The sequence below is a fragment of the Neolamprologus multifasciatus genome, chromosome 14, assembly GCF_963576455.1.
Source record: "Neolamprologus multifasciatus chromosome 14, fNeoMul1.2, whole genome shotgun sequence".
Taxonomy (NCBI): Eukaryota; Metazoa; Chordata; class Actinopteri; order Cichliformes; family Cichlidae; genus Neolamprologus; species Neolamprologus multifasciatus.
Genome location: NC_140452.1, coordinates 22803073 through 22816072, shown reverse-complemented (window position 1 = coordinate 22816072; position 13000 = coordinate 22803073). Strand labels below are relative to the sequence as shown.

At 41.2% G+C, this 13000-nt stretch overlaps 1 protein-coding gene across 3 annotated transcripts in view; it reads right to left on the bottom strand.

The window, feature by feature from the left end:
- The window catches only part of gucy1a2 (guanylate cyclase 1, soluble, alpha 2), a 67431-nt gene that overhangs the window by 24406 nt on the left and 30025 nt on the right, over nucleotides 1-13000 (bottom strand). For 2 of the 3 annotated variants that reach the window (XM_085131480.1, XM_085131481.1), the window contains exons 6-9: nucleotides 12736-12948; nucleotides 11460-11732; nucleotides 8031-8174; nucleotides 104-258 (exon numbers count right to left, since the gene is read on the bottom strand). In XM_085131480.1, coding sequence (XP_084987606.1) covers nucleotides 104-258; nucleotides 8031-8174; nucleotides 11460-11732; nucleotides 12736-12948 — 785 coding nt within the window. Of the gene's footprint in view, nucleotides 1-103; nucleotides 7263-7298; nucleotides 8175-11459; nucleotides 11733-12735; nucleotides 12949-13000 lie in introns of those variants that run through there. The other variant, XR_014868834.1, reaches the window with a different exon arrangement.

Below are 13000 nucleotides of genomic sequence, written 5' to 3'. Positions count from 1 at the left end.
CACCAAATAAAAACCTGTGAGGGCGTATACTTCCATAACTTAAGGTACTGTATACAGTATATATGAAACGCATTTTTATGCAACATACAGCACAAGTACTTACTGATACGTTGTGGGACTAACATTGATACACCTGGGATGGCTTCCTGATTCAAACTTGCTGGCCAGCGTCACATTGTTTCCAAACAAGCAGTAGCGTGGCATTTTAACACCGACCACACCTGCCAGCACCGAACCTGTATGAATACCTATCCTCAGCTGAGACAGAAAGGAAAGAAGGTGGTGGGAGAGGAAAAAAACAGAAGTGGAAGGTATGTTAAAGCAGTGAAAGGATTTCATGTGCATATCTTGGAAGCACGCATGCACTTGGCATTAAAACAGACTCTATACAGCCATTTTACCTGAGTCTGTTTACAGTCCAAAGAATATTACTGTCCGCATTAAAGTTCAGAGCAAAGTGCCCAAACTGAACTTGTCCTGGCCTCTAAAATGAGTAAACAAACCTGCCACTGTTGCAGATGTTCATAAATTTGATTTCCCTGCTGAACCAGGCTGATGCCATTAATTTGTTTGCTGTCTGTCCTGCAGTACAAAGGCTATGTTGTGTGCATTGATCCGATAAATGGAAACTGTAGCGTCGTAATCATGGTTCCATATTAGTCTGGATGTTATTACCTAATCTGATATCCTGGAGAAGCAGATTTTTGAGAGATGAAAATCTTAAAATAGCATGAGCATGAGAGGGAAATTAATCAAATAAATAATTGATTCCATCTCCACTTGGTAACAGATCCATGGCAGCAACACGGTGTTCGTATTATAATCTGGCTGAAGCATGAATCTATAAATGGCTGGAGGCTGGAGTGAAAGCTAACTGGCTATCGCTGCATTTCATGGTCACTCAACCAAGCATTATTTCTACCACTCGGGGACAAGTCATTGTGGGGGGTGTACAGACCCCTCCCAAACAAGCCAGTGCAACCAAGTCCTGAAGTATTTGACGACTCTTTCTAAAATAAGGATTTTAAAACCACATTTTGACTTATTCGACACACCAGGTAAGTATTCTTTTTACCTGGTGCAAGACCGGGCTTGTTACTTTTCGATTCAGTATCGCAAACCAAATTAGAGAATCAGATATGGAAATACACAGCTTTTACAACTTTTCCTAACTTTTACAGGAAAGTCAGACTTGTTTGGTCTTTCTTTACACACACTGGAGCACATTTTGGAAAGACCTTGGGAACTGTTTTTAAAAATAACTCGACGATCAACAGCGTAGTGAAATTGGTCCAGATACAGTGCTGCACTAAAACTTCCTTGCAATTCCTTTTGTCGCTAGTATTTGTCCACAGTCCCCAAGTTTGCATTGAAGAAATGGAGATTATTTGTCTCCACTTCAAAGTACAAGTGTGCCTTTTGAAACGTGTTGGTTGCAGCAGTAAGGGAGAACTTTTTTCCTGTTTCTGGTTTCAAAACCTCTCAGTGACTGTCTGTAGACAAATCTGCATCTTCTGTGCAAACTACCAAAGCAATGACCCTCTTTACAACAATTTCACCATCAATCTCCAGCAGACTCTTGTCAGCTGGTCAGGGAATACAAATTTTTCCCTAGAGACCAGAGGTTGCCACGTGGTTGCCAGCTGAACTCTAGGGTTGTATGATGGAGGTCTTACTAACTCCTGTCTCTCGTGCTGGTTGTAACTGAAGTTCACTCTTTTGTCACATCTTTTTTGCTTGCTTGGTTTTTATCTTGTATGTTGCTTTAAATCCTGTAATATCCCTGGCTTATCCCATTGGAGCTCTTGCTGTCATGCTGATTCACATTATTGCTACAGTTAGGCAGGAAACGTGCGAGATAGACATACCTACATCTTTACTACAACAAGTAGATTTGTTTACCAATACGCTGCTGTGAACCTTGAATGTTGTGTCATTGCAACAGCGTGACTGGCTGATATGTTTTCTGGTTCTGCTGCTGATTGGCTCTTTGAAGGCTGGGAGCGGGACAACCGTGGTCTATGGTGTTGTTGGATGCTTTCATAGATTTCTATTTAAGATTCTTCATAATGTCTCTAGTGGAACCCAGTAGATTTCTAATGATCTGTTTGAGCGTCTCTTCACCTTTGTAATCAATGCCACACTGTGCATTCCAGCACAGTGCATGGTAGTCATAGCAACAACAGCCGAGTGGGGTAGTGAGAGAGAAGGAGTAAGACAGATTGAAAGACAATGGAGAGGGAGACAAAATAACCCTATAATTAGATGGCAAAACCTTGACAGCAGAGGCGGAGAGACAAAGGAAATGAGAGAGACAGAAAGCACAGGAGAAAGGTGCTGCTAGGTGCACTAGAGTGACCTATTTTTGTAGCTAAACCGCTTACAGATGGCCATGTACTTGTCTGTCTCTACAACAGACACTCACACAAACAAATCTACATCCAGCGCCCACACTTCTCTTTCTTTCTCAGTCTCAAAACACAGACACTGTAAAACTCATGCACCCTTCCCCTCCCTTTTCGCTGTGAGTCAGCATCCATAGCACATGGCCTTCAGTGAGCCAAAGAGCAAATGGCGCAGCAGCGCAGACGACCAATCGCGTTCTAGCCTCTGGCCAAGCTGACATAAACACAAAGATGGAGACAGACTGAGACACAGAGAGGAGGGAGTTGTTGTTAAAGAGTGACTATTTCTCATACAGTCATTCAGCAGTTTGTAAGTTTTACTGAGGTAAAACACATTTAAGGAAACTGCTTTAAGGCTCAGTTCAGTTTCATTTTAACATAACATCAGTCATTCTTTGTATTGTAAGGTATAGACCCTATAGCATTATCTGAAAAAAATACCTAGTCATGCAAACAGTTTCAACGAAAAACAAGTGTTGCCTTCATATTGGCAGGACCACAAAAAACTGGGAGCTAGGGTTAGCCGGTGTAAGCACAAGTGCAGCAATACTTAAGCAAAGTTAAGTCAGATTTGTAATTCTGAAACAGTCAGTTAGCTGATTAGTCAATCATTAAAAAAGTCAAATGTCTCAAAAATGGGTCCCGCCTCCTAAACATGCTACGCAACCATCTCTTTATTGCATTGCAAAACTGAATGTCTTGGGCTTCTGAATGTTGTTGAGACAAAAGAAGCAATCTGAATGATGTTGCCATGTGCTCTGAGAAAGAAAGAAAGAAAGAAAGAAAAAAAGAAGCCTTTTTTTAGACTTTGAAACTGGAAAAAATGCCTGTTAGAGATTATTCCCTAATAGGTAACACTTAATATTAAGTGCCTAATAATTTGTACCAATTCATTGACAAAGGAGGAGGAGGAGCGGGTTGGTATAAATCACAAAACTGTGCATTGCTATTTTCTCTTATCATCATATCAATATATTAGATATTAAAAGTTGTTTGACAGCAACACAATGCATTTAGGCATGCAGACATTGGGAAGATATGTTCAAAATGAGGATCAGGATGCGGAAGAAAGGTGATTTAAATAAATGTGGCTTGACTGCAGGTGTTGGAGTATTTGAAAAACTGCTGGTCTAATGAGATTTCCCCATAAAAACCATCCCTAGGATATTGCAGAGAGCAGTTCTCTGGGTGCAAATGCCTTGTTGATGTCAGAGGTCAGGGGAGAATGGCCAGACTGCTTGAAGCTGAAGAAGGCAAGAGTAACTCAAATAACCATTCGTTCCAACCAATATATGCAGAAGACCATCTCTGAACCTTGAACGTGTTGGACTACAGCAGCAGAAGACCACGCCAGGTGCCATCCCTGTCCACTAAGAAGAACAAACTGAAGCTACAATTTGAATGTGTTCACTAAATTTGGTGAATAGAAAATCGGAAAACCATGCCTAGTCTGATGAACCTCCACTTCTGCTGCAACATTCAGAGGGTAGAGTCAGAATTTGCCATAAACAAAATTTAAAGTATCCCATCGCGCCTTGTATTAATGGGTTATGCTGCCAGTAGTTGTGTAATGGTACAAGTTCAACGACCTTCAACATCAAAAGAGCCATTTTATCCCCTCCTACCAAATAACAGGGGAAAAAAATAAAATAAAATAAAATATATATTTTTGTTTTCCCCAAACCTTGTCGGAACAACAGATGAGGGGCTAAGGAATAGTACCAACTGAGCATCGTTTACATGCAACAACCTGCCGGGCTGTTGCATGGAAATGTCCTATACAGGTTGCATGGACGTCCATGTCCATTTCTCAGTTCTGCAGATGCAGTCTCTGTTTGCTGGGCACAGGCCCACATAAAAAGAATAACAACTGTTTAGTTTGAATATAAACCTGCATACAGAGAGTGTTAACACAGCGTGTTTTGTGAAGTATATTTGGTGAGAAAACCATTGAGGTTTGGGCACAGTTCCTATTAGCCGCAGCAAGCACTACATCACTCCCATCCACACCTGCTCACCTACTCATACACCCACTCATATACACAAGCACACGCATACATACAGATCGTGGCATAGACCTGTAATTGAGGCAATAATGTAGATAAAAACAACATACGGCACAATGTTTGGTTTCTATACGTGAATCTCTCTTGACATCTCCTCTGTATATGTCTCTGTGTCACTCGATCGCTTGCTCAGTCTTCTCTCCGTGGCTAAACATTTTCTCTCACTCCTCTCTCACAGCTCTCGTGTTAGTTTGCATAACAGTGCAGCATTGGCTGGAGCTGAGTGCACTCGCTGAACACCATTTGTCATGCTGAAGTGTTGAATATCTTTATGCCAACATAAAGTGATGAGAGATAAGGAGGAGAGCATTACAAAGCGTGCAAAACAGGGAAATCAGAACAAGACTGCATTTCGGGATGAAGGGAAAAAAAAGAAAGAGGTGAAATTAAAGAAAGGAGTTTGAGCCAGGCTGCGGAGGAGTCGGCGGGGAGATGAGGAGGCGGAGGTGAAAGATAAAGAAGGGAAGGGGAAAATAGAGAGAGAAAGTGGGAGAGCAAGAGAGCAGGCCAAAAATGCTTGGCAAGGCCTTTCTATTTTAAGATGGATGGACAATGTTAGGAGCATGCAGTACACAGAGCAGCATTCTCTCTGTTATTTAACATTTGTCCATCTTAGTCTCTCTTACACTTATGCCTGGTTTGTGGGTCTTGATGTTTATTGTTCCTCAATTTGTTAAAGTCACAAATATCCATTTTTGTCTTTTAAAAAAGAGCTAATTAATCTCATATTTTGTAAAATTATACTAAACCAGAAGTACCCATTACTCAGTATCTCTTTCTAAATGTTTTGGTTATTCACAATAAGAAAAACACTGAATATCAAAGCCTCAGCCTGTAATACGATTTAATACAGCAAAGCCTGCAAAGCTACTTTGGCATCGTAAGTGTGCTGGGTGACCTTCACAGTGACTGGACTAAGGATAGTCATAAATAAATCATTCCCCTTTCCTTTTTATTCGTCTAAATTAACATGAGAGGTTGAAACTCGGTTCACTCCTTCGTGACTCTTTGCTTCCCTTCCTACTTAAAATACTGTACTCATCATTTTTCCCGCACCTTTCCTTCTCCTCTCTCTTTGAAGCCACACACAATTTAAAGCATTTTTAAAAGTACAGTGAGACCACTGTTAAATGCAGTTCCACAAACTAGCTTTCATTTTGTACTTATGAAAATGAGCCGATAAGTGATAATTTTGCGATGATGTGTCAAAACTCACAACACCAGCATGATGTGGACAGTACCACTGTTACTATTTCAAGTGCAGCTGTTAAATGTGACACTATATGGACACATTACACCTACGGGAGCTTCTCAGCCATAGAAATCCAGGCCATGAAGCACAAGGCACACAGTTTTTAACGCTGATGTTAATGCCCGAGGAGGTTTGGATCTCCACAGCTACTGAGTCAGCAGAGTGTTGCCAACTTTTCCGCACTACACGCCTCAGCACTTGTCGACTCTACTCTCTAACTTTACTGCTACTGTGGTTCTTGAACACTTCCACTTTGCAATAATACCACTTACCGTTGATCATAAAATATCTAAGAGAGGAGAAATTCCACAAACTGACTTGTTGCAGTGGTGGCATCCTGTTACAGTACTAGGCTCAAATTTAGTGAGCTCTTTAGAACAACCCATAATTTCAGAAATGTTTGTGAAGGTGGACAGCGTGGCTACAGGCTGGATTTTATACACCTGTAAAAATGGGACTGGCAAAAAAAGACAAACTTTATAGTTAGGGTAATCCTCCCTCCCTTAGTTATGTTGCAATAGGTCCAGGCTGCTGAGGGCTTCCCATGATGCCATTTTCTTCTTCACTTAACTTTTTTCACTCACCTTTTTCTGTTTATACATCTCCGTGCATTTAATCATTCATTATTATTAATCTCTGTCTATTAATCTCTAATCCACAGCATGTCTTTGTCCGATCTTGGCAAATGAGCCTGGTTCTGCCGGAGGTTACTTCCTGTTAAAAGGGAGTTCTTCCTTCCCGCTGTCGCCAAAGCTCTTGCTGATAGGGGGGTCATATGATTGTTGGGGTTTTCTCTGTTTTCTCTTTATTATTGTAGGGTTGTCACCTATATTGTAAGCCCTGAGGCAACTGTTGTTGTGATTTAGTGCTATATAAAATAATTTGAATTGAACTGACTGTAAACATTGGAATTCCAAGATTAAGAGATTAGATACTTTTGTCCATATCCTGTAGTATATTTTTCTAGCAATATAACTGTATTAAGTGTTCCTTTCACACAACAATAGAACAACAATAGGACATAAAAATGTCCATAAAATACAACAAACTTATGTGTTGGACCTGGTGTAAAAAGAAAGATAAAACAAAGAGTATTAACTGCACCAATGTCAGCTAAGCAACACTTAGGCTGTGTCTTAAAAATGTTGTTGGCTTGGGTAAACCATCTTAACATGTATTATTTATTGATTAGAAAACATGGAAAAATTGAGAGATAGAAAAAGTAACAAGGGAAGAATCAAGAAAAAGGAAAAGCATATAAATATGCTTCTTGTTCAAGAAAGGATCTTTAAAGCATCTTTAACCAATGTGTTAATAGCGCTAACTGGCTGATGAAATTTTCAAATTAAGCATGCAGTCCAAAGCTTCACAATAGCTGGCTAATTCACGGCACTTCTAAATAAAGTATTCAGTGCTTGGCTTAAGGGTGGTAATATGCCAAGAAAATCTCTTGGCAATTAATAAATGTCACTAACGTCTTCAAAAACCGTATTCATCTTTTCAGATTTTTTCTTTCTGTTTCTGGCACTGTTAGAAAGTCTCACAAAGTCCTATTTATAATTATAACCACAGGACACATAAAAGAGAAATGACTGCAAACAAAACTTGTTAAGGAAGCATTATTGTAGTGCAGAGGCAGCTCAGTGAATGGTGCACTCAAACTAAGGTTTCATCTTGTTGGAAGTGGATGAATCAGAGAAAACTGTTAAAAGGGAAATATTAGACTAATGAAGCTTATGTGAAAGCAAACACTTGCACTTTGTTGTATGCAGTCATGTAGCTACTGTTATGACTGAATGCATTGTTTAAACTGCCATGGAATGACGATTGATAATCGGAGAGGATACGGTGAGATATTTGGGATTCTGATCAGCAAGTAACTGACTGCTCACACTTGGTTTGATCAGTCCACAATGTTAGGAATGTCAGTATCTGGGAAGTGAAGAGATAAACAGCATCATTCGGCACCAGATTGTAACCACAACCTTACAGAAGGACTTCGGATCAGCTTAAGTTATTTTGATAACAACCAATTCAGCAGAATTTGCCTTTTAGTATGATTTGCTTTACAATTACACACACCCACATTAAATTTGACATGTAAACCTAGGTACAGGATCAACAGTAGCACAAGATTAAACTGTATATAACTTATTCAGGAGACAGCTTTCTATACAAAAATAGATAAATAGCAGGAAAAAAAGGTTAGGGATGCAGAATAGGAGAGAATAAACAGACACTTTCAGCCCCTTTAGCAAGTTGAAATTATTATAAGGGACGCAAGATGGAAAATGAATGAAAACTCACCTTGATAGGTTTACCATCAGGCGTCAACACTTCCTCTGAAAGCTCCATCATCTTCAGAGCCATGTGTGCAATCGGCTTTGCATGACTATCAACCTTCTTGTGAAGCCCTCCTGCCACACAGTAGGCATCACCTATTGTCTCAATCTGCAAAATGAAAAGTGGCTGTGAGTACATGTAACCATGTTAAGCTAAAGCTGAAGGACGTCAATGAGTAAGAAGCCTTTGCAGAACCCGAGTGGGTGTTCCTCAGCTGTTGGACATGGTTGGCTGAAGTGACTTGTGTTCGCCCATCTCTGCCCCAAACATTTGAGGAATGCTCACTACTTCTCTGCAGAGACCTCTCCATGCTCTCATTCCTGATAAAATATATAAACTATTTTCTCTCTTGCATCTCTCTCTTGCCTTAGACAAAAAAAAGTTTAAAAGTTTTTAATTATGATCAAATTATCAGTATTGTATAAAACCAACCAATTGTGGGTTTATTTTTATCTGTTTTCCTGGAAACCATCCATCCATCCATTCGCTTCCGCTTATCCTTTTCAGGGTCGCGGGGGGCGCTGGAGCCTATCCCAGCTGTCATAGGGCGAGAGACGGGGTACACCCTGGACATGTCACCGGTCTGTCGCAGGGCCAACACACATGGACAGACAACCATTCACACTCACATTCATTCGCACATTCACACCTAGTGACAATTTGGATTATCCAATTAACCTATCCCCACAAGCTGCATGTCTTTGAACTTTTTGTACTTAACCAGGATCAACCTAAAGCTTACATTCAAGTGGAAAAAAATAATTGTTTCTACTATGGGGAATTGCTGGTAAGTGAACATGATGATTGTCCTATATATTAACCATTGTTATGCTTCCCTGTTAATGGGTTGGGAGGCAGAGATGCTTGGATCAACCTAAATCCACTCACTGGCCACTTTGTTATGTACACCAGTTCAAATCATGAGCAAATCAGTGCATTTAGGCATGTAGACACGATTAAAACAACCTGCTGAAGTTAAAACTGAGCATCAGAGTGAGGAAGAAAGATGATGATGAAAGAAAGCGTTAAGTGTTTCAAAGACTGCTGATAGCCTCGTACACAACCATCTCCATCTCTCAGATTTACAGAGAATGGTTTGAAAAAGAGAAAAGGCAGTTAGCAGCATTTTTCTGGGTGAAAAAGTCTTGTTGATGTTAGAGGTAAGAGGAGTTCAGACTGCTTCAAGCTGATAGGAGGGCAACAGTAACTCAAGTGACCACTTGTTACAACCAAGGTCTGCAGAAGAGCATCTGTGAACATATAGCACATTAAACCTTGAAACTAATGGGCTACAGCAGCAGAAGACCACACCAGGTGCCATTCCTGTCAACTAAGAACAGGAAACTGACGCTACAGTTCACTTGGGCTCACTCACTGAAAATTGGACAGTAGAAGATTGGAAAAAGTTGCCTGGTCTGATGAGTCTCCATTTCTGCTGCAACATTTGGATAACAGGGTCATCATGAAAGCATGGACCCATCCTGCCTTCTCTCAACAGTTCAGGATGCCAGTGGTGGTGCAATAGTGCCTCTTAGTACCAACTGAGTACCGTTTCACTAGCTGGGCCCACGTCCTGATTTTAGGTTTGGCAGCATTTTTTAGTAGATAAAGATGAATGGCTTAATCTAGAATTGAGCTGTGGTATGGAAAAGGCCTAGATGGGCCTGGCAGATCCCCATGTACTAATGAGAAATGAAGAAGTGGAAGAGTTGAAAAAGGGGAGGGAGGATGGGACACGAAGAACTGGGGGGGTCATATATAGATAAGACCCAGAAGGGGCGTATTTGGAGGTGTGGTCCTGCTCCTGAAATTCAGATCATTTATCTCCAATTAACCAACACAGCCTACCAGAGTAATTTGCTCACCATGTCTATCCCTTTATGACTGCAGTGTACCCCATCTTCACATTATCATACTGGTGCCATGTCACAAAGCTCAAATCATTTTAAACCAGTTTCTTGAGCACAACAATGAATTCACTGTATTCAAATGGCCTCCATCAGATCTCAATTGGTTGTTTCTGTGATGTGGTGGAACAGGAGATTCACATCAGGGTGTAGCTAACAAATCGTCAGAAACTGTATGATGTATATGAATACCAAACACGTCACATTTTCTGTGCTCATTATTAGTTCCTATCCTAAGTTTTTCCAATCCCCATTGATTAATGAGGATTTTACCCTTAAGGGAGGTTTCACCTCTTCTCAAGTATACTGATTCTGTGTAATATCCATACTATGACAACTGCTGCATAAACAGAAGAAGATTTAAGCCATAAAGCCAAGTATTTCCTAGTCTGCAGTAGCAGCAAGTGTAAACAGTTTAAGAACGCACGTGTCAATAAAGCAAACAGAGTGTCACTTTCATGGATGTCTCCACATGACAACACAAACTAGGTGTCATGGACATAGACTTTTAAAAAATGGCACAGAAGGATAAAAGTGTGTGTTTGTGTGTGTGTGGTGGTGGTTGGGGAAGGGGAGTAGAGAGGCTTGGAGACAAACTGCTCTCATTAAGGCCTGCCACCGGCTAAATCATTTCGACAGTAACCATGACAATGGCGACATATGGGTGATTCAGTCTCCTCACCATGTCCTCCTGTTTCTGCTTTCTCTTTGACACACACAAGCTGACACCCTAACTCTTCCCCTGCTATACACATATACCTCGTTACATACAGTCAACTTCCCTGCCTTCACCCTCTGCATCTCACTTCTCCGTGTATCTGATATGTGTGTGACACTTCTGAGAGAGGACACAGTAACAGCGCATTTTTATGGGAAATTGTACGCTGCCGTCACGCTCACTGAGGTACCAAGGTAGAGATGAAAGATGACTGACGATGGCGATGATTGAGAGGAGCGAAGGTGGAAAAATTGAAAACAGGTAAAAAGATTGGAAAAAAAGAGGATGTGGTAACAGAAAGTAAAGATGAAAAAAGAGGAAAAGACAGCAGACTACAGTGATACAGTAACTAGGCATAAAGCCACACTGTCAGATGGACAATATTGACACATCTTTGTTAAGCTCTCACAGACTGGCCATTAATCAGTTACTTTTTCCACAACACAAGTGCACCCACACATGAGGGCACGTACACACACAGTGCACGCACACGCACATGCACAAACACAGTGACACACCCTGAAAAGGCTGGCTCGTGTGGTAACACTCCAAAGATTCCAAGAAATGAGGGCTCTAACTTTCTGGGAAGGTTTAAATTCGGGAAAACAATCTTAATGAACTCATTTTACACAAGTATACACATTAACCGGTAAAGATATTACATTTGCAACCAAATCAAACTGCTCCTCCCTAAATAATATTTCACAGTTTTTTCTTTTATTATTACTACATCCTATGAAGGAGGCGGATATCTTTTGGTCTACTGACCTTATAAACATCCAGAATGCCACACTGGTAGTCGAAGCGTGTGTAAAGTTCATTCAGCATGGAGATGACCTGCATAGGCGTACACTGAGCACACACGGCAGTAAACCCCACAATGTCTGAGAAGAGCATCGTGACATCATCAAACTTGCGAGCGGGCACCGGCTGCCCCTGCCACAGCTTCTGCGCCACATCGCCCGGAAATATGGAATAAAGCAGGTCCACGGTTCTCCTCTTTTCCTCTTCCAGTGCCTGATGAGTCCGCTCTAATGTGGCCTGGAAGAGAAGAGAGAGAGGTTGTGCGCTTTGCTTTGAAGAGGGTACTGATGACAGAGATGCTGAGATGTGGGAGTACTGCATCAAATTTTTTAAAAATGCTGGTGGATGCAAATGTATTTATGTGTGATTGTTTTTTCTGGATTGTGTGTGTCTGTATATGTTTATTTGCATCTCTGGGTAAGCTTCTTAGTGCTATACCATTGTTCAAGCAGGCAAGTTGACTCAGACATAGCTATTTATAACACTAGCCTGGGGGTGTAGTTGCAGTGAGAGTGATGCAATGAACAGACGCACAGGATTGGGTCAAGACTCAGTGACTTGCTCAAGGGTACTTTGAAAGCAAATTATGAGAGGAAGTCCCAGGAGCCACATTTTTTCCAGGCAGTATGCATTAATACAGTCAATATGGAGCTCTAAGTAACCGGTACAGCTGAGGCACTTGATTTAATTTGTTCACTTCAGTTGTTCGCATTGTGGAAAAGGTGAAATAAACATACTAAACATACTGAATATTTTTGTGTAGTTTCACCAGTTTAGGTGCCATGACTTGGTCCCTGACAAACTGAACAGCAGCAAAGAACAAGGTGAGCCTCACATAAAGTGAAGCAGTCAGTAGGTAGTAGAGGAAAAAGAGAGAAGAGTAGCTTGCTGTAGACATTCACTGTGTTAAGACTTCGATAAGCAGTGAGCCGTAACTCTCAACATTGAGTTCATACTCAGCATCACAAGAAAAGATTGCAACGTAACAAACAGCACATGAGTGGAATGACTATAGCTTAAGACCATATATATGTTGCTAGCTAGTGCTAAATTCCCCCCCCCCCCCCCCAGCCCAAACAGCTGGTCTGTCCTTAATCTGACCTATAAATGTGCTTCTGGATGAAGCACAAAAGCACAAAACTTTCCATAAACACACTTGTAAACCTCGTGGAAAGCCTTCCCATTAGTTAAATGGGTAAATTAGTTACTTTGCCAGAGCCTACACTGTCAACCGATTTACCTTGAGTTTGTCCATTCTCTTCTTCAGGCCATCCTGAGCCTTGGCCTGTTCCCCAACCAGGATAACATCCCGTGTGGCATCATGGATGGGGATATCTGACAGGTGGAGACCTCTGCCCATCAGCTCCTCCAACTTATCCACACGGGGAGAGCCCAGAAACATCACGGAGCACGACTCGGGCACATGGATCATCTGACCCTTCAACTCCATCACCTGGCAGGGAGAAGAGTTAAAGAGGAAAATGTCTATTTACTTTTTCTTTACT